At 34.6% G+C, this 23,000-nt stretch overlaps 1 protein-coding gene across 23 annotated transcripts in view; it reads right to left on the reverse strand.

Annotated features, from left to right (window-relative positions):
* Positions 1 to 19,435, reverse strand: part of LOC143052212 (inositol hexakisphosphate and diphosphoinositol-pentakisphosphate kinase 2-like) — a 79,739-nt gene extending 60,304 nt beyond the window's left edge. For 5 of the 23 annotated variants that reach the window (XM_076225188.1, XM_076225189.1, XM_076225186.1 and 2 more), the window contains exons 1-12: positions 19,110 to 19,433; positions 15,675 to 15,879; positions 14,820 to 15,027; positions 14,079 to 14,261; positions 11,124 to 11,275; positions 6,632 to 6,733; positions 6,101 to 6,262; positions 4,140 to 4,261; positions 3,332 to 3,433; positions 1,886 to 1,972; positions 1,020 to 1,205; positions 371 to 456 (exon numbers count right to left, since the gene is read on the reverse strand). In XM_076225188.1, the coding sequence (XP_076081303.1) occupies positions 371 to 456; positions 1,020 to 1,205; positions 1,886 to 1,972; positions 3,332 to 3,433; positions 4,140 to 4,261; positions 6,101 to 6,262; positions 6,632 to 6,733; positions 11,124 to 11,275; positions 14,079 to 14,261; positions 14,820 to 15,027; positions 15,675 to 15,797 (1,513 nt within the window). In that variant the 5' untranslated portion in view covers positions 15,798 to 15,879; positions 19,110 to 19,433. The other 18 variants (XM_076225199.1, XM_076225197.1, XM_076225198.1 and 15 more) reach the window with 10 other exon arrangements.
* Positions 19,436 to 23,000: the final 3,565 nt, after the last annotated feature.

The raw sequence follows: 23,000 nt of genomic DNA on the forward strand, positions 1-23,000 counted from the left end.
CACCGACAGCTTTGTTGTGGGGCCATAAAAAAGTGACTTCCTAAATTTTATATAACTACCTCAACTTAAGTAACTTGAAGTAATTTCCTTTTATCATGTTTATAGCTATAATTGATATGCTTAAATTTTTATTGATATGCTTAAATTCTTATTTATATGCTTAAATTTTTTTTGATATGCTTAAGTTTGCATTGATATGCTTAAATGTTCAAGCCCAGTAGAAGCAACCGTCATTTAACTGAGTATACAGTAATGATAAATTCACTTCCCCTTTAACAATTTTATGTCTTTTCCCCAAAATTTAGATAATTTTTTCATCATTACAATCTGACTACCATTTGTACAGTTAAATATTGATGATAGTACCCACCCTCTTCACTTGATGATTTCTTTGGGTTACCATAAGGTTGATACTTCAGTTGAACCTTACGATTTATTCCAGAAAAATGACCGTACCTAAAGATTTTCAAATTAGATATGGTCATATTACTCACAGATATCATATTTTCTTTTAATTTAGGGTCCCAGCCAATGATAGAGCTATACTAAACTATCCACTTCCCAAACCCATACTGAACACTAACTAAAAATCCTTAAACCAAACCCTAACCTTGAATGCCCCTATACTTATATACATGTAAACCATATTCCTAAAGTTAAGGGACCCCTGTAGAGTAAAAGGTCCAATTTTAGAGGTCTTTAAAAAAATATCGTAGATAACTCTAAATTTCAAATTCCCCTAAATCATGGTACATGTACATTTTTTGTTTGTCATTACCCAAGATATTAAAACTTTAGTGTGAAATTTAATATAATTATTATTCATTGCATACTAATTTTCATGGATTTCATCAGAACAGGTAAAACGAGAATTCAAAACTTTAACAAAATGTAAATTTCATATTGGAATATACTGGAATAATTTATTGGTACCTATTATTTTTTTATGTTTGCAGTAGAGATAAAATAAGTATGAATTTGATGATATTTTATGATTTAGATCATATAGAATTACGCACATTTCTAGTACAAGTTTGAGTTGTTGTAACTTGACCTTTTTCTCCGCTATCTCAGGATCACTGTTGGCATGGTGCTCATCTAACAAAAATCTTGCTATGTCTAGCACTTCCTGTAATTGTTTCGGCTTCTTTAGTTTTAAGTGACCTGTCCTGTACCCGTCATATTTTTTAAATAATTCAAAGAACCTATTAATAATAGGAAAAACATGAAAAAGTATTAGCAATTGCAGCAATAAATGGTCGTTTGGAGGGGAAATAAAAGACCACTGTTTTATGCCAGGAGGAAATCTTTCAATAATAGTTGAAGTAATCAACATAAAAATCAATATACATGTATGTGTACTAATTATATATATATATAATAAATCCAAAGCTGTCTCATTGGCAATCATACCACATTTTATTTTAATTTTATTATAAATAAATAAAAATAAAAAATTCAGCCTCACCCATTTGCAATACTTTCTGGTACAGCAGTTCAAAAAAGTGTGAGTGAAAGGTTCTTGGACCTGACTTTCATAGGAGTGGATTTTTCAATTTTACATTACAAAATTCAATGACCTACCATATTTCACCCTGATACAGGATCATTGAATTGTTATGGAGGACCTTTAACTGGCTGTGATTCACCATTTCACAATCTAATGCATTCTGGGTAATATTTTCAAAAGCCTAGACATCAAAATGTTGTGATTGGTTTAAAACGTTAAAAACAATGGAAATTGGGCCAATGACGTAATGTTATTTTCATTTTGGTGTACGAACAATGAGATTACCCATAGGCCTTTAGATTCTGAAAAGGCGAATTGTAACCTTCTTTATTTTAATTGATTTTATGTAATCTGTACATGTAATGTGATGCTTACCTTTTATGCTTGACTTCCATCTTCATTTTCTGTTTAGGAGTTCTGTCACCATGGCGAATAACAGCTACCACACAACGTAGTTCCATCCTAAAATATGGTCAAATGAATTTATCAACTTTCTCTTTTATTCTTCAAGAAATTCAGATATGTACCCACAACATTAAAACCTTTTCATGTTAGGGATATTATGTCAAAATGAAATTGGAAGGGTTAGAAGCAATGTTTAAATTGTTGGTGTGGGTCAGGAGCCAATTAATGGATGCACAACTACACAAAGAAAGCATGAAAGTTATGTATAAATTTAAAGTCCCTTGCCCATTCATTAAAATGGAACAGTCCTTGATATTATATGCTGTTCCTGCTGTTATATAAAGGCAAATTTATTATCGGACAAAAGTTCCAAAAAATTTTCCAATAATCGTTCATTGTTCACTTAAAATTTTTTTTAGTTCATATATTGCAAATCATTTTTAACCAACAATAGTTACTTTTTTACCTATAATTGTTAACTTATTATAAATTGTGACTTGAATAGTTGTTTCCTTGGAATGTCCACTCATACAACATCTTCCTATTCATATTATGGTCCATTATACTTTATATGGACCCTGATAATTCACTTGAACAGTCCCTGATTTGAGAGGTACTTTAGAATAAACTTAAATGGACCCTGAGGACAAAGGAATAACTGAAAGTGACTCAAATTAAGCACACGCTTTAACATACATATACATGATACACTGAAACAGACTTTGATCTGATAAACAATTAAACTTTAAGTCATTTTTGACGCTAATGTGGTAAACCGTGTTTACTTACATGGACCCTGATGTTGTAGGCCTGTTTACTTACATGGATCCTGATGTTGTAGGCACCACTGGGATATCTTCTAGAGCTGAACCTAGAACCCATGGTATATGTAACTGTGGAGCTTTGGCTCTCGTTACTTACATGGACCCTGATGTTGTAGGCCTGTTTACTTACATGGACCCTGATGTTGTAGGCACCACTGGTAGATCTCTACAAGCTGAACCTAGAACCCATGGTATATGTAACTGTGGAGCTTTGGCTCTCGTTACTTACATGGACCCTGATGTTGTAGGCACCACTGGTATATCTTCTGGAGCTGAACCTAGAACCCATGGTATATGTAACTGTGGAGCTTTCGCTCTCGTTACTTACATGGACCCTGATTTTGTAGGCGCCACTGGTATATCTTCTGGAGCTAAACCTAGAACCCATGGTATATGTAACTGTGGAGCTTTCGCTCTCGTTACTTACATGGACCCTGATGTTGTGGGCCTGTTTACTTACATGGACCCTGATGTTGTAGGCACCACTGGCATACCTTCTGGAGCTAAACCTAGAACCCATGGTATATGTAACTGTGGAGCTTTCGCTCTCGTTACTTACATGGACCCTGATGTTGTGGGCCTGATTACTTACATGGACCCTGATGTTGTAGGCACCACTGGGATGTCTTCTGGTGCTGAACCTAGAACCCATGGTATATGTAACTGTGGAGCTTTGGCTCTCATTATCATAGTTCTGAAATATTAAAAGAAAATGTAAACATGATTTATTATTCATTAGATGTAAAGGTATTTGCACTGAATCTTTTTTGTAGTAAGTCAGGAATCTAATGTTCAGTAGTTGTCATTTGTTGATTTGGTTTATAAGTGTTTCTCTTTTTTACATAGATTAGACCGTTGGTTTTCCCATTTGAATGGTTTAACACTAGTCATTGTTGGGGCCCTTTACAGATTGCTGTTTAATGTGAGCCAATGCTCCTTGTTGAAGACTGTACTTTGACATACCGTATAAAGTTGTTTTTTTTACAAATTGTGACTTGGATGGAGAGTTGTCTCATTGTCACTCATACCACATCTTCTTATACCTATTATATAATAACTTGATAAAATTGTTCAGAATTCATTAGAAATATGTAATATAGCAAGAAAAATCTGTGTATATATTTGTGAAGGAAATGAAGACGCATTTTTTTTTCTTTAAATCAAAATTTAAAGGGATCGTTTGTTATAGAAAATTTAAACCACATCATTAAAAATCAAGACCATACAGTGACCTTTAATTCCTTAAAAAGCTTTTGTTATTGGAATTGCTTTCTCATTATCAGTGACCTCATATCTAATTATTCATATAAAACTGAACATTTAATTTTGATATTGTTGATTTTATAGTTATTTATTTTTAAAGAAGATTTTTTTTATTTGTGTTACAGTATTTTACTTACCCCAAGATTTTGGCACAATCATCGTAATATTTCGTTGAGTTTTTGACAAAACTAAAACCATTGACATCACAAACATAAGACTGACCATTAGCTCTCAATAAGTCAAATCCACATACATTTTGCTGCAAAAAAATATGTTCAAGTTAACAAGTTTTTACAAAAACATATATGTTTGATTTAGATACCTCTACTTGTATACTTATATAATATAAATATAAATATAGGAATCTGATGTACAGCAGTTGGTGTTTGTTTATGTAATTTATACGTGTTTCTCGTTTCTCGTTTTTTTATTTTATATAGATTAGACCGTTGGTTTTCCCGTTTGAATGGTTTTACACCAAGGGTCCGGAAACGGTCATATATGCCAGTCTTGACCTAAACTGGAAGTATTTTGTCCTAAATGAGTAATTGGGATTTAGGACAAATTTTATTTTTTTTACAGAAACAACTTTGGTCATTTAATGTCATTTCGTTGAGATCGAGTTTCTAACATTGTCTAAATCGTCATTTTGAACTTATTTTTTGTTTGTTATCCTTTTCCTGTTATAAAACTGCCACTCCAGTAAAGTGTTATATAAATCCTGAGGGCCCTCCTAATAACTATAGTAATGCCTCGAGGAAATATTGGCTAATGATCGCTAATCTCTTTACCTGTGTTTTTAATTAAATGTTCTATTGATCACAAGCTCAGAACTAATATCTTAAAGAAATTAAAAGTTCATAACAACACTGTCTGCATTATTTAATTACTTTTCTCAGCTTCGACAATTGTCAATTCTGATTTAAAATTAAATTAAAATTTAATTTACGTAAACAAAATATTGTTTCACTACAAACACACGTGCTTTGTTTACTAATACGCATGCTTGAATTGCTCTTCCAAAAATTAGACACTAATCGTAAATTCAAAATGATTTCATGCTAAATTAAACAAGTTCAACTGTTATTATTAATATTCAAACACTATTAAAGGTAAAACAGTTAAAAAGCCGACGATTCCTGTGAATTTGATAAACAAAACTAATCCCGAAAATGAGTCCGGAATTGGTCGTTTTACTATTGTCGTAAAACATCCGGTTATAATTTTGTCTTCGAAATGGAAAGAAACGTAAGCGAAGTTTGAGAAATTTATCGTTTTGAGTCATTAAAATCATTTCATTTTTAAACTGTTGCCTTCCTTTTATTGCTCAAGATCGATTTTAAGGAAAATGGTAGGGAAATTTCTGAAGTAAATGCGATGCAACAGTTAAACAAGTTTGTTGATGCTACGAGTATGACTGTATGAGCATACACGCAATCTTTGTTTGAAAAAGGGCACCAACTTTTAAGTTATCTGAAAATGACCGAAATTAGGTGAAAAAATTTCCGGATCCTTGTTTTACACTAGTAATTTTGGGGCCCTTTATAGCTTGTTGTTCGGTGTGAGCCAAGGCTCAGTGTTGAAGGCCGTACATTGACCTATAATGGTTTACTTTTTTTTTAAATTGTTATTTGGATGGAGAGTTGTCTCATTGGTACTCACATCACATCTTCCTATATCTATATGTCTAAAGATTTGTGCAATGATACTGATAACAAAAATTGCATTGATTTTCCATGGTGGAATGTAATGATTTTTAACCATATAAATTGTAACTGACTTTTACATTAACCTGCAAAAAGATGGTATCTTTTTTTATATATGTGACATTATAAGGCATCGTTTCATAAATATTTTTTCTAGACTTCACAATGGAAAATTCAGAGGATTAGAAGAAAATATGAGGTCATATTTGTACTTTGACCAATAAAGAAACAATGCATGATTATAAAAAAATTATAAAACTGTATCTATCTATCTTGGTATTTCTGCTATCAGTCACAACTTCTGACTACTACGTGCCGTTGCATTTGTGGCATGGCCATGCTGTAGATAAAGGTATCAATCAGGTAAGAATAACAGAGAGTAATTCACTTACTTTAAAGGCAAGACAGACTTTCCTGGCAAGTAGTTTATCTTTGGCACTAAGTATGACAGGATAACGGATTTCTTTACCACTCTTATCTCTCTCAACCTTCCCATCCAATGCTGGAGATTTCCTGGCTTCAGCATGGGCATAATCTGGGCCAACTGTATAAACCTGTTTTTAAAGTACAGCCAAAATTATGTAAATTATTTATTCAATATGTTCAACAGCAAATATAGTCTGGTGACATTTTAATGTATCTGGACCATAAAAATAAATGCAGTCAAATCGAATGGTTTTACATTAGTCATTTATAGCATACTGTTTGTTGTGAGCCAAGGTTCCATGATGAGGGCTTTATTTTTACCTATAATGGTTTACTTTAACAAATTATGACTTGGATAGAGTGTTGTCTCAGTAGCACTCATACCACATCTTCTTCTATCTAAATATATATAAATATACTGCCATAATATAGTTAATACAGATGAAAGTGGTGTTAAACAACAACAATCAATCAATACTAATCATAACGATAATTACCTTGACATCAGTTCCGTCTGTTGGCATAAACTCTTCATAGATATAAGATCCTTTGTTCCGTAAGTAACTACAGTTGGAATATATACTACTCCTTGAACCAATCTATGAAGAAATGAATTAATTGTCTTTAAGCTATAGTGCCCTTTTACTTCAGTTACTACCATATAAACTTTCTACATTTTTTTTTATGCACACATTTCTACTATAAACATGATAAATGTAACTCGATAAATATTTAAACAAGACAATAAAAAGACACAAAGAATCATTTAATTCCTAAATATCATTTACCAAAGCTGTCTTAGGTACATACACCTAATAAGGAGGTCTCATTGAGGTTCTGATCCCAGGATCTCACTTACTGTGTTGTCAGATTCCCATATCCCGCTTACACTACCTACATATTAAGCAGTTCTCATTTTTTTGTAATTTCCCTTGTCCCGCTAAACTTCATTTCTCATTTTTCACGCCACAATAATTTCACTTCCACGTGTCACGCTTACGAAAAATCAGCAATCCTGTGTCACATCTAGACCCCAATAAGACCCACTAATAAACCTTTATTCACCTAATCTATCATTGGAATTGTGGGTAATTTCATTACCGTCTTTAAGACTGTATAGTACGCAGGTTTTAACCCTGGGATAGATTTCTCAGAAGAGGGGTAACAGGGTTCTCGTTAAGACACATACATGTATATTGGTCCTTAATGCTTGAAAATCGAAAAAGATGCGTCATTTTTGAAACCTGCGAGTCCTTAAAGACCCATCCTCATTGTATCCCCTTAATAGTCCCAAACACATCTTTTTGCCTAGACGTTTCATGATCGCCAACATAGTTTTGACAATAAAGCTAAACCAGAAGTTGATGTTGAAAAATTTATGTGATGCTTAGCATGCTTAGATCAATATTTTTGTTGACTAATAACTAATTATTTTAGATTAAACGTATTTCATCCTTAAATATAATAATGCTATTCAAACTAATTAATAAGTATGTAATAGGGGCCAATTTAAAAAAAAAAGTATTTGAAAAGCGTGAATATTTCCATGTGTTGAACATCACGTACATATCAATTGAAACAAAAAAGTAAATTTCATGCATACATTAATTTTTAGACTTTTTTTCAGGTAAAGAAACTCAGCCATTAAGCCAGGTGCTGGGGTGGTCAGGAAGATCATATTTTTGTTATGATTAATATTTAATTGAGCACTAATTTATCAACATAAATGCTACAATTCATTTATCTATTGTGTATTTAAGAATATCCTGTATTCTGTACAAGATTCACCGACTACGATTTGCATTTTAAGAACTTCCTGATAAATTATATCCTGTTGTTTACAATCAAACACATCTGTGAATACAATAAAAAAATCAAACATTGTTTTCTAAGTTATTTATTCTGCAATAATATTTTCATTATCCTGTCATGCCTGTAATCAACCTGGACTGAAGTTCAATTGACCCAGAAAAAAAAATCGTTTTCAATGGATGTATTTTACCGAGTTTTTCCATAAAGTCTAGGGGTTAAAAAATCCAATAGCCCGACGCCCGGGACTACAGCATTTAGGCCTCGGGTAACCAAAACTTGTAACCCAATATGCCCGACGGGCTAGTAACAAAAAAATCTTGGTGTTTCTAAAATAGAAAGAGGAAAAATCCCCTCATCACCATTCTATCTTAGCCAATCAGATTCGACTACGTTATCTGGGATTCCCAGAAGTTTTAAAATAAAACAAATAACACTAGGTAGATCCCATACTTTCAATATCAATTTGTCAGTACAGGGGGTATTGTGAATTGCTTAAACAACCTGATTGTACCTCCTTCTGAATAATTTATTGCAATATAAATGTGAATCCCTTTTGACAGCAGAAACCTGACTTTTGTCATACATAAATTTTTTGCTGACATAAGTTTTGGGTTTCCAATTTGAAAAAGTCTACTGTACAATGGATAAAAATTGTTAAGTTTATAGAATTCATTGTCATTGCAGCAAACTCTGAATTTGTAAGGCATACTAGGGCTAGCAGGTCAGTTTTGTTGGGCTAGAAGTTCTTCCAACAGGACTAGTAAAATCCTGCTACCAATTAGCCCTGGGCTAGTGAGCTATAACAAAATTTCTTTACCCCTGAAGTCTCTGCCTAAAAAGCATGAGAAGAAACTTTTTTTTCTCAAGTTTCAAAGGTAAAAAGGGGGGTGCTTATTATGCATGGGTGCATTTTATACATACCAAAAGACGGTATTCCTGTATATCAAAGGGAAAATTATATTACTCCATTGGTTTGATATGTATAGATTATCAATTAATGGTTCCTCAAACCAATTGGAGTTTCTCTGCTACAATCTCATTGAAGGGTGACATTGGTGTGAGATTTGGCATAAAAAACAAGAATGTGTTCACAGTACACAGATGCACCATCCGCAGTATCATTTTCTATGTTCAATGGACCGTGAAAATGAGGAAAAATCTCTAAATTGGAATTAAAATTAGAAATATCATAAGGAATATGTGTACTAAGTTTCAAGTTGATTGGACTTCAACTTTATCAATAAAGGGCTGCGCTTAGGCGCATGATACGCCCGTTGCTCTTTTAACTTGTCTTTTATGCTTTAAATGAATTTATATGATCAACTAGAAATAGTGTGAGCCCTGTCAAATACAAATAATAAATAAAAATGCACAAAAAAATTGGCACTATTAAGGCTACCTCAAATTTAACTAAGTTTGTTTTCTTAATTTTTCATCCATACATAAAATTTTGTGAAAGTGTTAGTTATAGTCCCAAAATTGGAAAAATCCCCCCTTTTTTAAGCATAAAAAATTCATAACACGGAAATGTAAAATCTGAAATTTATAAAAATTGAAAGGGAGCTTACATTAATAGATATAAACAATTCACCAAAGTTTCATGGACATTGGTGAAAGCCTTTTTGAGTTATTGTCCGAAGTGTTAAAAATCACCCTTTTTTTTATGAATAAAGCCCCATAAATCCAAAACTTAAAATCTGAAATTTATAAAAATTGAAAGGGAGCTTACATCAATAGATATAAACAATTCACCAAAGTTTTGTTCTAAGTGTTAAAAATCACCCTTTTTTTATGAATAAAGCCCCATAAATCCAAAACTTAAAATCTGAAATTTATAAAAATTGAAAGGGAGCTTACATCAATAGATATAAACAATTCACCAAAGTTTCATGGACATTGGTGAAAGCCTTTTTGAGTAATTGTCCGAAGTGTTGAAAATCCCCCCTTTTTTATGAATAAAGCCCCATAAATCCAAAACTTAAAATCTGAAATTTAAAAAAACCGAAAGGGAGCTTACGTCAATAGATATAAACAATTCACCAAAGTTTCATGGACATTGGTGAAAGCCTTTTTGAGTTATTGTCCGAAGTGTTGAAAATTCACCCTTTTTTTATGAATAAAGCCCCATAAATCAAAAACTTAAAATCTGAAATTAAAAAAAAACGAAAGGGAGCTTACGTCAATAGATATAAACAATTCACTTAAGTTTCATGGAAATTGATGAAGGTGTTTTTGAGTTATTGTCCGAAGTGTGGACGACGGACGGACAGACGGACAGACGGACAGACGGACGGACGGACAGACGGACAGACGGACAGACGGACGGACGGACAACGGTATACCATAATACGTCCCGTCCCGGGCGTATAAAAACTACTTCTATCAAAAACTTTAACCTGAAGGGGGAAAGACCGACAGACAAACACGTATACAAACGAACAGACACATAGACCAGAAAACATAATGCCAATAAATGAGGCATAAACAAGAATGTGTCCTCAGTACACGAATGCCCCACTCGCACTATCATTTTCCATGTTCAGTGGACCGTGAAATTGGGGTAAAAACTCTAATTTGGCATTAAAATTAGAAAGATCATATCATAGGGGACATGTGTACTAAGTTTGAAGTCGATTGGACTTAAACTTCATCAAAAACTACCTTGACCAAAAACTTTAACCTGAAGCGGGACAGACAAACGGACGGACGAACGGACAGACGGACGGACGAACGGACAGACGGACGGACGGACGAACGGACAGACGGACGGACGGACGAACGGACAGACGGACGGACGGACGAACGGACAGACGGACGGACGAACGGACAGACGGACGGACGCACAGACCAGAAAACATAATGCCCCTCTACTATCGTAGGTGGGGCATAATATCGTAGGTGGGGCATAAAAAATAACTGCTATGAAAGTTCCACTAGTGCTGAAAGTGGTGTTCAACACCAACCAACCAACCAACCAACCAACCAACCAACCAATCAATCAATCAATCAATCGATCAATCAATCAATCAATCAATCAACCAACCAACCAACCAATCAATCAATCAATCAATCAATCAATCAATCAATCAATCAATCAAATTCAATCAATCAATCAAGCAAATTCAATCAATCAATCAAATAAGGTTCACCCTAAACACATATTTTTAAAGATGTTACCTTCCTAAACAACCTCTGACTGCCTCCCCCTGCTGCAGCAGGGAAGTAGATATAAACATTATGGTCCTCAGCTGACACGGGTTTCTCCACAAATGGTTTATGGAAGACTTGATTCTCAATCTCTATAGCATCTTCATTGTCAGTGATGGTATCTGTGAAGCAAATAAATATCTATTTTAAACAAAATGTAAAAGACACAATAGCTTATAAAACACTCCTAATTAAAATTATCTGAGTAACGCAAAGCCACAAATATATAACTAGGGGTAATCTCAGATGATCTGGAAGGGTACAAAAATTCTGCTCCACATGTGGCAAGCCACCATGTGTTGAATTGTTCATGGCAAACAATGTCATTTAACCCTCTTGTTGGACTAAAAGTTAGCTGATAAAAGACCAGGGGTCGGTTTCACAAAAAAACTTACGACCATGATTGATCGTAAGTCATGTACAATTCAGTATACTTAAGATCAATCTTAGTCGTAAGTTTTTTTGTGAAACCGACTCCAGGTCCACACAACATCATTTTGGATTTTAAAAATAAAAAGATTCAACATAAAACAAGATCTTTACAGAACCCTTTTCAAACCCTTTTACCATTGTTATGCAAAAATTAGTAAGAAAACAAGAATGTGTCCCCAGTACATGGATGCCCCATCCGCACTATCATTTTCTATGTTCAGTGGACCGTAAAAATGGGATAAAATCTCTAATTTGGCATTAAAATTAGAAAGATCATATCATAGCCATAGGGAACATGTTTAATAAGTTTCATGTTGATTGGACTTCAACTTCATCAAAAACTACCTCGACCAAAAACTTTAACCTGAAACAGGACAACCGAACGGACACACAGACCAGAAAACATAATGCCCATAAATGGGGCATAACAACATAAAACAAGACCCTAACAGATAATACTAAAAGTACAAGAAATCAAATGGTCACTATTATCCCTTTTACCAATATAGGCTAAATATAAGACCTTTAAAAAAAATTTGGACTGAAAAATGAACTATGTAAAAACCAAGTGAGCACTTCATTAGTGAATGATAAACAATACCAGCCACAAACTTACACATTTCTATTTTAAGAACTTACAAGATGTAGACAATTGTCTTTTGTCTCTATTGAGAACAGAGTACAGTATCATGGATTATAATTTCAAGAACTTACAAGATGTAGACAATTGCCCTTTGTCTCTATTGAGAACAGAGTATCATGGATTGTAATTTAAAGAACTTACAAGATGTAGACAATGGTCATTTGTCCCTATTAAGAACAGAGTATCATGGATTGTAATTTTAAGAACTTACAAGATGTAGACAGTGGTCCTTTGTCTCTATTGAGAACAGAGTATCATGGATTGTAATTTTAAGAACTTACAAGATGTAGACAGTGGTCCTTTGTCTCTATTGAGAACAGAGTATCAGGGATTGTAATTTTAAGAACTTACAAGATGTAGACAATGGTCCTTTGTCCCTATTGAGAACAGAATATCGCGGATTGTAATTCTAAGAACTTACAAGATGTAGACAGTGGTCTTTTGTCTCTATTGAGAACAGAGTATCGTGGATTGTAATTTTAAGAACTTACAAGATGTAGACAGTGGTCCTTTGTCCCTATTGAGAACAGAGTATCGTGGACTGTAATTTTAAGAACTTACAAGATGTAGACAGTGGTATTTTGTCCCTATTGAGAACAGAGTATCGTGGATTGTAATTTTAAGAACTTACAAGATGTAGACAGTGGTCCTTTGTCCCTATTGAGAACAGAGTATCGTGGACTGTAATTTTAAGAACTTACAAGATGTAGACAGTGGTATTTTGTCCCTATTGAGAACAGAGTATCGTGGATTGTAATTTTAAGAACTTACAAGATGTAGACAGTGGTCCTTTGTCCCTATTGAGAACAGAGTATCGTGGACTGTAATTTTAAGAACTTACAAGATGTAGACATTGGTCCTTTGTCTCTATTGATGTAGACAATGGTCCTTTGTCTCTATTGAGAACAGAGTATCATGGATTGTAATTTTAAGAACTTACAAGATGTAGACAATGGTCCTTTGTCCCTATTGAGAACAGAATATTGCGGATTGTAATTCTAAAAACTTACAAGATGTAGACAGTGGTCTTTTGTCTCTATTGAGAACAGAGTATCGTGGATTGTAATTTTAAGAACTTACAAGATGTAGACAGTGGTCCTTTGTCCCTATTGAGAACAGAGTATCGTGGACTGTAATTTTAAGAACTTACAAGATGTAGACAATGGTCCTTTGTCTCTATTGAGAATAGAGTATCGTGGATTGTAATTTTAAGAACTTACAAGATGTAGACAGTGGTCTTTTGTCTCTATTGAAAACAGAGTATCAAGGATTGTAATTTTAAGAACTTACAAGATGTAGACAGTGGTCCTTTGTCCCTATTGAGAACAGAGTATCGTGGACTGTAATTTTAAGAACTTACAAGATGTAGACAATGGTCCTTTGTCTCTATTGAGAATAGAGTATCGTGGATTGTAATTTTAAGAACTTACAAGATGTAGACAGTGGTCTTTTGTCTCTATTGAAAACAGAGTATCAAGGATTGTAATTTTAAGAACTTACAAGATGTAGACAGTGGTCCTTTGTCCCTATTGAGAACAGAGTATCGTGGACTGTAATTTTAAGAACTTACAAGATGTAGACAGTGGTCCTTTGTCTCTATTGAGAACAGAGTATCGTGGATTGTAATTTTAAGAACTTACAAGATGTAGACAGTGGTCCTTTGTCTCTATTGAGAACAGAGTATCGTGGACTGTAATTTTAAGAACTTACAAGATGTAGACAGTGGTCCTTTGTCTCTATTGAGAACAGAGTATCGTGGACTGTAATTTTAAGAACTTACAAGATGTAGACAGTGGTCCTTTGTCTCTATTGAGAACAAAGTATCGTGGATTGTAATTTTAAGAACTTACAAGATGTAGATAATGGTCCTTTGTCTCTATTGAGAACAGAGTATCGTGGATGAGGTATCCCATGCTTTATCAGAGTCTTGTAGACCTCTCTTCTATCCAGTAAAGTGTACTGTGATTCTAAATCATTAATGACAAATGGCTTTCTTAGATTTGTGTATGCAATAGCCTTATCTAAAGGAAATCCTGAAAGTATAAAAAAATAACATATAAACAGTCTAATATGCACAAATGCTTTAATGAATGAATGCTTACGGTAGTTATTTTGTCATTTCAGGGCATTAAGCTGACTACAATGTATGCAGAATGGGTTTTACTCATTGTTAAAGGCCATACTAGAATTTACAGTTGTTAATGTTTGTGTCATATATATGGTATCTTGTGGAGAGCTATCTCATTGGTAATTATACCACATCTTCTTATTTACATCAGGAGAGTTTGAAATGAATTTTTGCTTGCTTTACAAGTAATTAAAAAAAAATTAAAAAATTGTGGATTCCAACCCCCTGAACTCAACTTCTAGATCTGTTATGCAAAGGGTGACATAATTGTTTCCCTCAGAGGACCAACAATACATTAACTTTACCCAATACCCTTTGATTTTCTTATAATCCAATGTTAATGTTATATCATTTGGTCTCTTGTGAATAGTTTTCTCATTTAATTGGCCACCATACCACATCTTCCAATAAAAGTTCCAATAATATATTTCTAAAAGTACTTGACATAAATATTAAAACCTACCTGCAGAAAAGAAAGAGATAAGAACATCAACAATGGGCCAGTCTTCTACTGGACTATTGAGGATTACATCTTCATCAAATAATAGTGTATTCAGCTGCATATGTTTATGGAGTCGAGTCAGGATTTCATTCATTGGCTTGGAGTTGGATTTCTTACTCATAGCACAGATACCTACAGTGATTTTCTTCATTTCATCTAGGTAGTGCTCCTTTGTAATAAAAATAACAAAGTATTAAAGCTGTATTTCAAACTGTCTGAGAATTGACATGTTTCAGATGGACAGACAGAGAGCACATTACATGTAGCCATCATGGCACACTAATATAGCATAATATTGCGCATTGCAAAGTTTAAACTAAGGTTTTTTAGGTTAATAAAAGCATATTTTAAAAAGTTATGAAAAAAAGATAAGTTAATACTAGTTCAGTTATTGTGTAGCAAATATTTATATGTAAATTAGATAAAAAAAAAAAATTGTGTAATATTTCATTGTATTTATTAATTTTTGTCCTGGCTTGAAGATATCCCAAATAAGTAAGTCTACTTACATTCTGTGGAAGTCCAGGCTTGACTAGGATATCTACTTACATTCTGAGGTAGTCCTGGCTTGACTAGGATATCTACTTACATTCTGAGGAAGTCCCGGCTTGACTAAGATATCTACTTACATTCTGAGGAAGTCCTGGCTTGACTAAGATATCTTCTTACATTCTGAGGAAGTCCTGGCTTGACTAGCATGACTAGGATATCTACTTACATTCTGAGGAAGTCCTGGCTTGACTAGCATGACTAGGATATCTACTTACATTCTGAGGAAGTCCTGGCTTGACTAGCATGACTAGGATATCTACTTACATTCTGAGGAAGTCCTGGCTTGACTAGGATATCTTCCCCCATAAAGAAGACAGGCCTGACATCCTCCACAGGAGACGTGTCTGCTTTTTCATTGACATCCATATTCTCCCAACCTTCTGCCATTCAACTTTTCCCCATTACTTTATCTGTCATAATTTTATTAATGGTGATTTTAATTTTGTCCTTCTGTAAATAATTCAGGTACCTGTAATGACAATTAAAATAAGAAATAGAAAAACTTTAGGCTTCAAAATTTATCCAAGGAACCTGAATTTCTAGCAATGCATTATATTAGGCATTAAGGTCATTTAAATGTATTTCAGTTGAACCTCTCATTAAGGATTTTTTAAGGCATTTCAGAGATTGATGACTTTTTAGTCATGGCAGGTCCATCAGTGAATTTATAATTTCTCTCTGCATGACAAAATACAGCAAGGAATGACATAAAATTTACCTTATATTCAGACTTTTGATATAAAATTAATTTGCACAGTATATGTAGAATATTGGAATCTAAGTAATTCTTTATTATCTTTATCTCTTTATCAATATTTGAAAAAGGTTTATCAAACTTTAATGCCCTTAATAATAATATCATTGTTTGAAGTAGGGAGAACAAACTCAGAGGGAACAGAATCAGGGTGAACTGACCCAATTCCGCCCAGTAGCCCAGGCTTGTAAAATTGCTGCCAGGCCTGTAAAATAATCACTACAGGCATGACAGGGGCACTGAAGCCAACAGACTTAAGTTTTCCCAAATTGAGCTCCAAAACAGTCAAATTTTGCTCAACAAATATAACTTTTACAGACATTGTCCAACTGGGCCAGGCATGAATATTAACACTTTTGTCGAACAGTTGAATATATATGTCATACATGTATTAGCGTACATCGGCGAATATGAAATTTGGGTATCTGGATGATTCATTCCAACTCAGATTCGTACCAACAAATTCGTCCCAAGTTGCTTCATCAATTCGTTCCAACTTTTCCAATCAAAGAGCAGATTGCTCTGAGGGATACGATTGCCGTTGTCATTGACACAAGTATACATATAGCTGGATAATATTATTTTCAAAACTAATTCAACTGCACATTTAAAATAGTTACAAAATAGCCAATCACGGATAAAAGTGTATGAACGATGTAATCAGCCCTATGTTTTATTTTTGTACTATCAATTCCAAGTTTACTTTCCACAGCAGTCACTGAGACTCAGACTGAGAGAAGGTATTTCACTTCGTATCTTATTACCTATTTTCCTACGTTAATTCTAGGAGGAACATTCCTAACTCTTTAAATATTTAATTTCCTTTGGGTCAGTGATCATGACTCCTTTCCGTACACATTTTCGGTTTAAAATGCGATCGTTTTTAATATAATACGACGTTTATTGACAGAACAAGCTAATACTCAGAATTCACAGCAGTTACTTCCGGAAGGGAGACAACTCGAAACGATAATATGGAAGACTCCATTTCGCCTGAAGGGGTGTTCTACGATGATGACTACATTTATTTTAATTTAAATGATGCATATGATTTAAAATTATGCAACAACAATAACCTTCAATAGCAGACATACATAGAAAAGATCCCATGAGTTATAAATTAATTAATTGAGTGGAGAATCCAGAGCAACCATTCAATCTAAAACCCCTTGAAGTCAAGAAAACTATACGCATGCGCATAATTTCCAAAACAAACCCTAGAGCAAGAACGTATATTAAATGTTTGTTAAACGACCTAGATGGTTCTCTATTTCTTTATGGAAGTACAATCTCAAATATCAGTTTCATAACGGTAACATATAAGAAAAACTCCACTTCAGTTCTTAAATGACGGAAGTAGATTAATCGGAATTCAGAGAACTCTCGCATATTATCAAAACTGGGAATTCCCTCTGACGTGTTTCTAAATTAATAAAAATACTAAATATAAATACTGCTTAATTCTGATTTTCCGTGTTGTTTAAAACACGCATATAAGTCAAGGGAATTATCAAACATGAAGATTATGAAAAGAACATTATAGGAAAGTTGTTTAAGTTCAATCCCTTTGTTTGTTTTTACCTTTTAAAGCAAGACAATCATAAGAATCTGAGATATTCCTTAATGTTTAGAATAAAACGATTGACGTGAGGGCAATGCTCTGAGCCACCGGTATAAGTCTACAGATTGCTTGAAAGCAATCGTATCCCAAAAACTGGTCAGTTCGTTCCAACTTATTCAAGAACAGTATTAAACAATATTAACCATTTAAATAGCTTTATTATTTTAATTTTTAATGCTGTACTTATAAAAAATGAATATAAATATGTATCTAAAAAAATTCTATGGTTTATTAATTGGGAAGAACGATATATTGGGCATGATATATATTGAGAATTATTAATTGTTATGGTAAGTATTTCATGACAAATTTAATATTTTAAATATGAATAAAGTAACTAACTAGTGATATTTTCAAAGAAACAGTTATCATTATAATTGATTATTGTATTTCAATGATGTGCGCATAACAGTTGTTAATGCAGTTCATCAAAAGAATAATATCGTACTAATCTTGGGTCATAAACGCTTGTCAATAATTATTGAAGGCTGACATACCACATTTGCTATGTTTTTCTTACGTGCATCGTTACTACTCATTAGCACTGGTTGTGTATTTTTTACAATATAAAAATTAACTCAGTGTCCTTGTACGAAACTGAAATTAAAGTAAGCAGCCACAAACAGATCACAGTCCAGGATGATGGAGCTCTGGAACAGCTATAGAAGACAGCAATTTACAGTTACCCAGCTGATGACACTTATCATTGACCAGCAAAATGAAATATGTGAAATACTGAAAGACTATTGAACAATTATCTATGAACTGTTAGGATGAACATATGTTATTGAAAAATGATCTTTAATATGAAAAATGCTGAAAAAATGGACAAGGAATTGCCGATTTTTGCTGTGCACAGTAGGTTGATTTACACATATAGTATATACGGACATACATTATAAAAAAGTTGGAACAAATTGTTTAGTCTGATTTAATAATGAACTTAATCAGGTGGAACACATTGTTAAGTCTGATTAATAATGAAATAAATTAGTTGGAACGAATTGACAATTGACTTGGTACGAATTGTCCAAATCTGGAACGAACTGGCTTGGAACGAATAATCGGACTTGGAACGAATTTTGTCCAGTCAACTTTTTTGCAGAAAAACTATTTTTTACTACAAATTTTATATTTCCGTATTATAAACATATATCGCTGCAAATTTTATAAATTGCTATTACGACCTTCCCATGGATAGAAACAAGTGCTTGTGTCTGTAGCTGTGGCAAGGACATCTCAGTCGTCGGACAAAATGACTGATACCTATAAACAGGTAAACGGCCACGGAACTGGCATAATTAGCTTTGTGTTTATAGCTCACCTCAATCAGGATATAAATAAACAGATAATAAACAAATAATACGGTGATCAATGCGTTCAATATAGTATACTGCGTTTTGTCATTGCTTTCGATTATGTTCTGCTACACAGCCGGATGTTTATTCAAGGGACGTAATCACTGTGCAGTGCAATCAAGTACTTTTTGTCGAATGTTGGACAAAAAGTCACAGGATATCCCCGGCTTAAAAACATGAAATCCCGAGGTCCCAAATTAAAAAAAAAATCTAAATACCGCCATCCCGAAATTCGAAAAAAATAATTCTGGGATCCCGAAAGCATAGATTCCCGAAATCCCGAGCTAAAAAACAACCGACGTCCCGAAAAAGGTCCTGCCCCCTTTCAGGAACATATATTATGTATGACGTCCAGGTGCTGTTCCCACTAAAAAAATGTCCTATCATTCCAAGATGGAGGTAGATAGGGTGTCTTCCTCCATCTTGGATTTGAAAATACAAGAAAACAAGGTCTAGATCTTCTCAGCAGACACAACAACGTTGAATCAACATTGAATAAACGTCAGATTTCAACGTTGAATTCATGTTGAAAAGTAGTGTTGGATTGAAAATTGATATGACGTTGAAAACATAACGTTGTTTCAACGTCAGATTTCAACGTTGAAAATAGGTTGAATTTTGGTCTAAATTTGGTCGAGGTTTGTTGAAAACAAGTCGATTGGTGGTTGAATTGTGGTTGTTGTATGTTGAAATCAGGTCGAATGTTGCGACGGTTTACCAAGTTTTGACTTAAATAAACTTGAAACTAGGACTCAAAATGATCAAACAGTTTTGTGTGGGTCTCCTTTGAAGAGTAAAACAAGTTTAAATGCTCAGGAAACAAATTTTAAATTTTCAACAGGTGCGTGCTCTGAACAATACCACGGTCGTGTCAGATTTGAAGATAGGGACGTGTTGCCGGGTGAGGATTCTCGGAATTTTAAGTCTCAAAAACAAACACATAGTTTGTCTAGCCAAAATTACCACACAATAGACCAAGGGGGTTTCGGGAGTTAAACAATAATTGTTTTCAGGATAAGGGATTCACCACTTCTTACAATAAACACAGTCCGTGTTTCTCACAAGTTCACCTTAATGGTGAAAATAGAGAATCTTTTGGGGGTTACCATAACTGTACAAATACAGGAACATCAAATGTTGGTATACAACATAGTAGGAGACCAGATCAAATGTTTGATAGGGTTTCATTGGGAGAAAATAGAAATGTGCCGTCACATCAAAGTCGGAATAGTATGCAGATGCCAAGGAAACAAAAAGACCCAGATACATATGATGGTAAACATACCGAATGGCCTGATTACATATGCCACTTTGAGCAAGTAGCTCTTTGGAATAGGTGGTCCGAGGATGAAATGGCAGCCCAGTTAACCATGTGTCTACGTGGGAATGCCCAGCGTGCCCTTAGTGAACTCTCTAGGGAAGAATTGTTTAATTTTGAGAGATTAAAACGTTCATTGACCCAAAGGTTTTGTCCACCTGAACGAGAAACAGCTTACCGTTGTGAATTTAGAAACAGAAGGCGGAAAGGAGAAGAGTCAGTAGCCGATTACGGTTATGCACTAAAACGATTGGCCACCCACGCATTTCCATCAATCCCAGTTGATATAAGAGAAAGTCTTATAATAGAGCAGTACATTTCAGGGCTACCTAATCTAGAACTTAAAAGACATGTCCAGTTTTGCCACCCAACATCACTTCATAGGGCAATTTCACTTGCTCTCGAATTTGAGGCATTTGAAGGTAGTCAAAGTAAACCTATTGCAAGGAAACCAAAGGACGAGGATATTTCACCCATGTGTACGTCAATTAAGGCAAACTCAGGGTCCGACAATAACAGTTCGCAAACCTCTATGTTTTCTAAACTAATTGAGGGTATGCAGGAGATCCAAAAATCAATGCAAGCAATGATGCAAAGTCAAAGAGATAAAGGAAATTTTAGGGGAACGCAACCTTACAAGAATCACACAAACAGGAGGAAAATACAATGTTTTTATTGTAAGGAAGAAGGACATATGAAGAAGAACTGTCCTGTCCTTGAACGTGAAGGCTTGACTTCGAAGCAAAATATTAATGTACAGGGGGATAATCTTGTTGAGTCCGATCCTTTAAATTAGCTCGGACTGAGTTGGAGGCCACAAACTCAGTCCCAAACCCTATTAATTTTGAAAATTTTGAAAGGCCGTCGTCTTTAATTAGGTTATGTAATATTTCACAGTATTGTTGGTATGCAGATGTAAGAATGCTTAACACAGACATTAGTATGTTAATTGACACAGGATCCGATGTCACTTTGTTGTGAAGTGAAGTTTTTAAGGAATTGAACATAAGTAAGTCGTTACTAAAGGGGGTGTCGAACCAGCTCACAACTGCAGATGGCGATTCACTTGAGGTCATGGGTAGGACCACAATTCCACTTTGTTTAGGTGGAAATGATTTTGAACATTCTGTAATTGTAGCCGGCCTGGGGGGACTCTCGGGTATTTTAGGTATGGACTTCCTTTGTACGAACAGAGTGTCTATTGACACTGCAGAAGGAAGGTTAAAATCACCAAAATTTGAGGTCAAATTAAAACGTCATGCGACGTTTAATAATGTCTGTGCTAGGGTCCATCTTACAGATACTGTGCATATTCCTGCTAAATCTGAAATTTTTGTAGAAGGAGAAATTAGGGGGAATTTTTACGGGAAACAAGAAGGTTGCTTAGAACCATTACCTGAATTCAAAGGCGATACTCATCTTTTAATGCCAAAGTCAGTTGTTAATTTGTCAAAATCAAAAGTAATATTTTCAATTTTGAATCCTACAGCGGATCCGAGAATTCTTAAAAAGAATGTACAAGTAGGGTCTGTACAACCAATTGAACAAGTTTTAAACTGCAATTCGGAATCAAGAAATCAAATAAATGATAACTTTACTTTGCCCGAAATTGTAATACCAGAGCATTTGCAACCGTTAGTCGAGAGATGCTGCGAGAAATTATCAGCAGAGGAACGAAAACGCTTAGAGAGCGTAATTTATCAATACGCGGATATTTTTGTCGGACCGGATGGGAAGTTGGGACACACCGATCTTGTTAGACACGAAATCGACACCGGAGATAGTAAACCAATAAAATTGCCTTTACGGCGATTACCGATTATGCAGCGAGACGTAGCCGAAGCGGAAATCAATAAAATGCTAAACCAGGGCATTATTGAACCAAGTCACTCGCCGTGGGCCGCTAATATTGTCTTGGTGAAGAAGTCTGACGGCTCTACTCGATTCTGCGCAGACTACAGAAAAATTAACTCTATAACGAAAAAGGATGCCTACCCCTTACCGCGCATCGACGAGTCCCTTGACGCCTTGTCTGGAGCTAAGTATTTTTGTACGGCCGACATGGCAAGTAGTTTCCATCAGGTTTCCGTAAAACCAGAAGACAGAGAAAAAACTGCATTTATCACCCATAAAGGCCTTTTTCAATTCAAACACATGCCTTTCGGCCTCGCCAATAGTCCAAAGACTTTCGAACGCCTAATGGAACTAGTAATGTCAGGTCTGCAGTGGGAAAAATGTCTTGTCTATCTTATCTAGATGACGTAATTATTTTTGGAAAAACTTTCACACAAACATTAGAAAATTTAGTTTCGGTATTTGATCGCTTTCGTAGTGCCAATCTTAAATTAAAACCTAAGAAGTGTGCCTTCTTCAAGGACGAGATAAAATATCTAGGACATATCGTATCTGAGTTTGGCGTTCAGTGCGATCCAGGAAAAATAGAGGCCATTAAAAACTGGCCTAAGCCTCATAACGTTGGTGATGTCCGTAGCTTTCTAGGCATAGCGTCGTACTATAGGAAATTCATTCCTAATTTTTC

This window comes from Mytilus galloprovincialis, chromosome 11 (assembly GCF_965363235.1).
Source record: "Mytilus galloprovincialis chromosome 11, xbMytGall1.hap1.1, whole genome shotgun sequence".
Classification (NCBI taxonomy): Eukaryota; Metazoa; Mollusca; class Bivalvia; order Mytilida; family Mytilidae; genus Mytilus; species Mytilus galloprovincialis.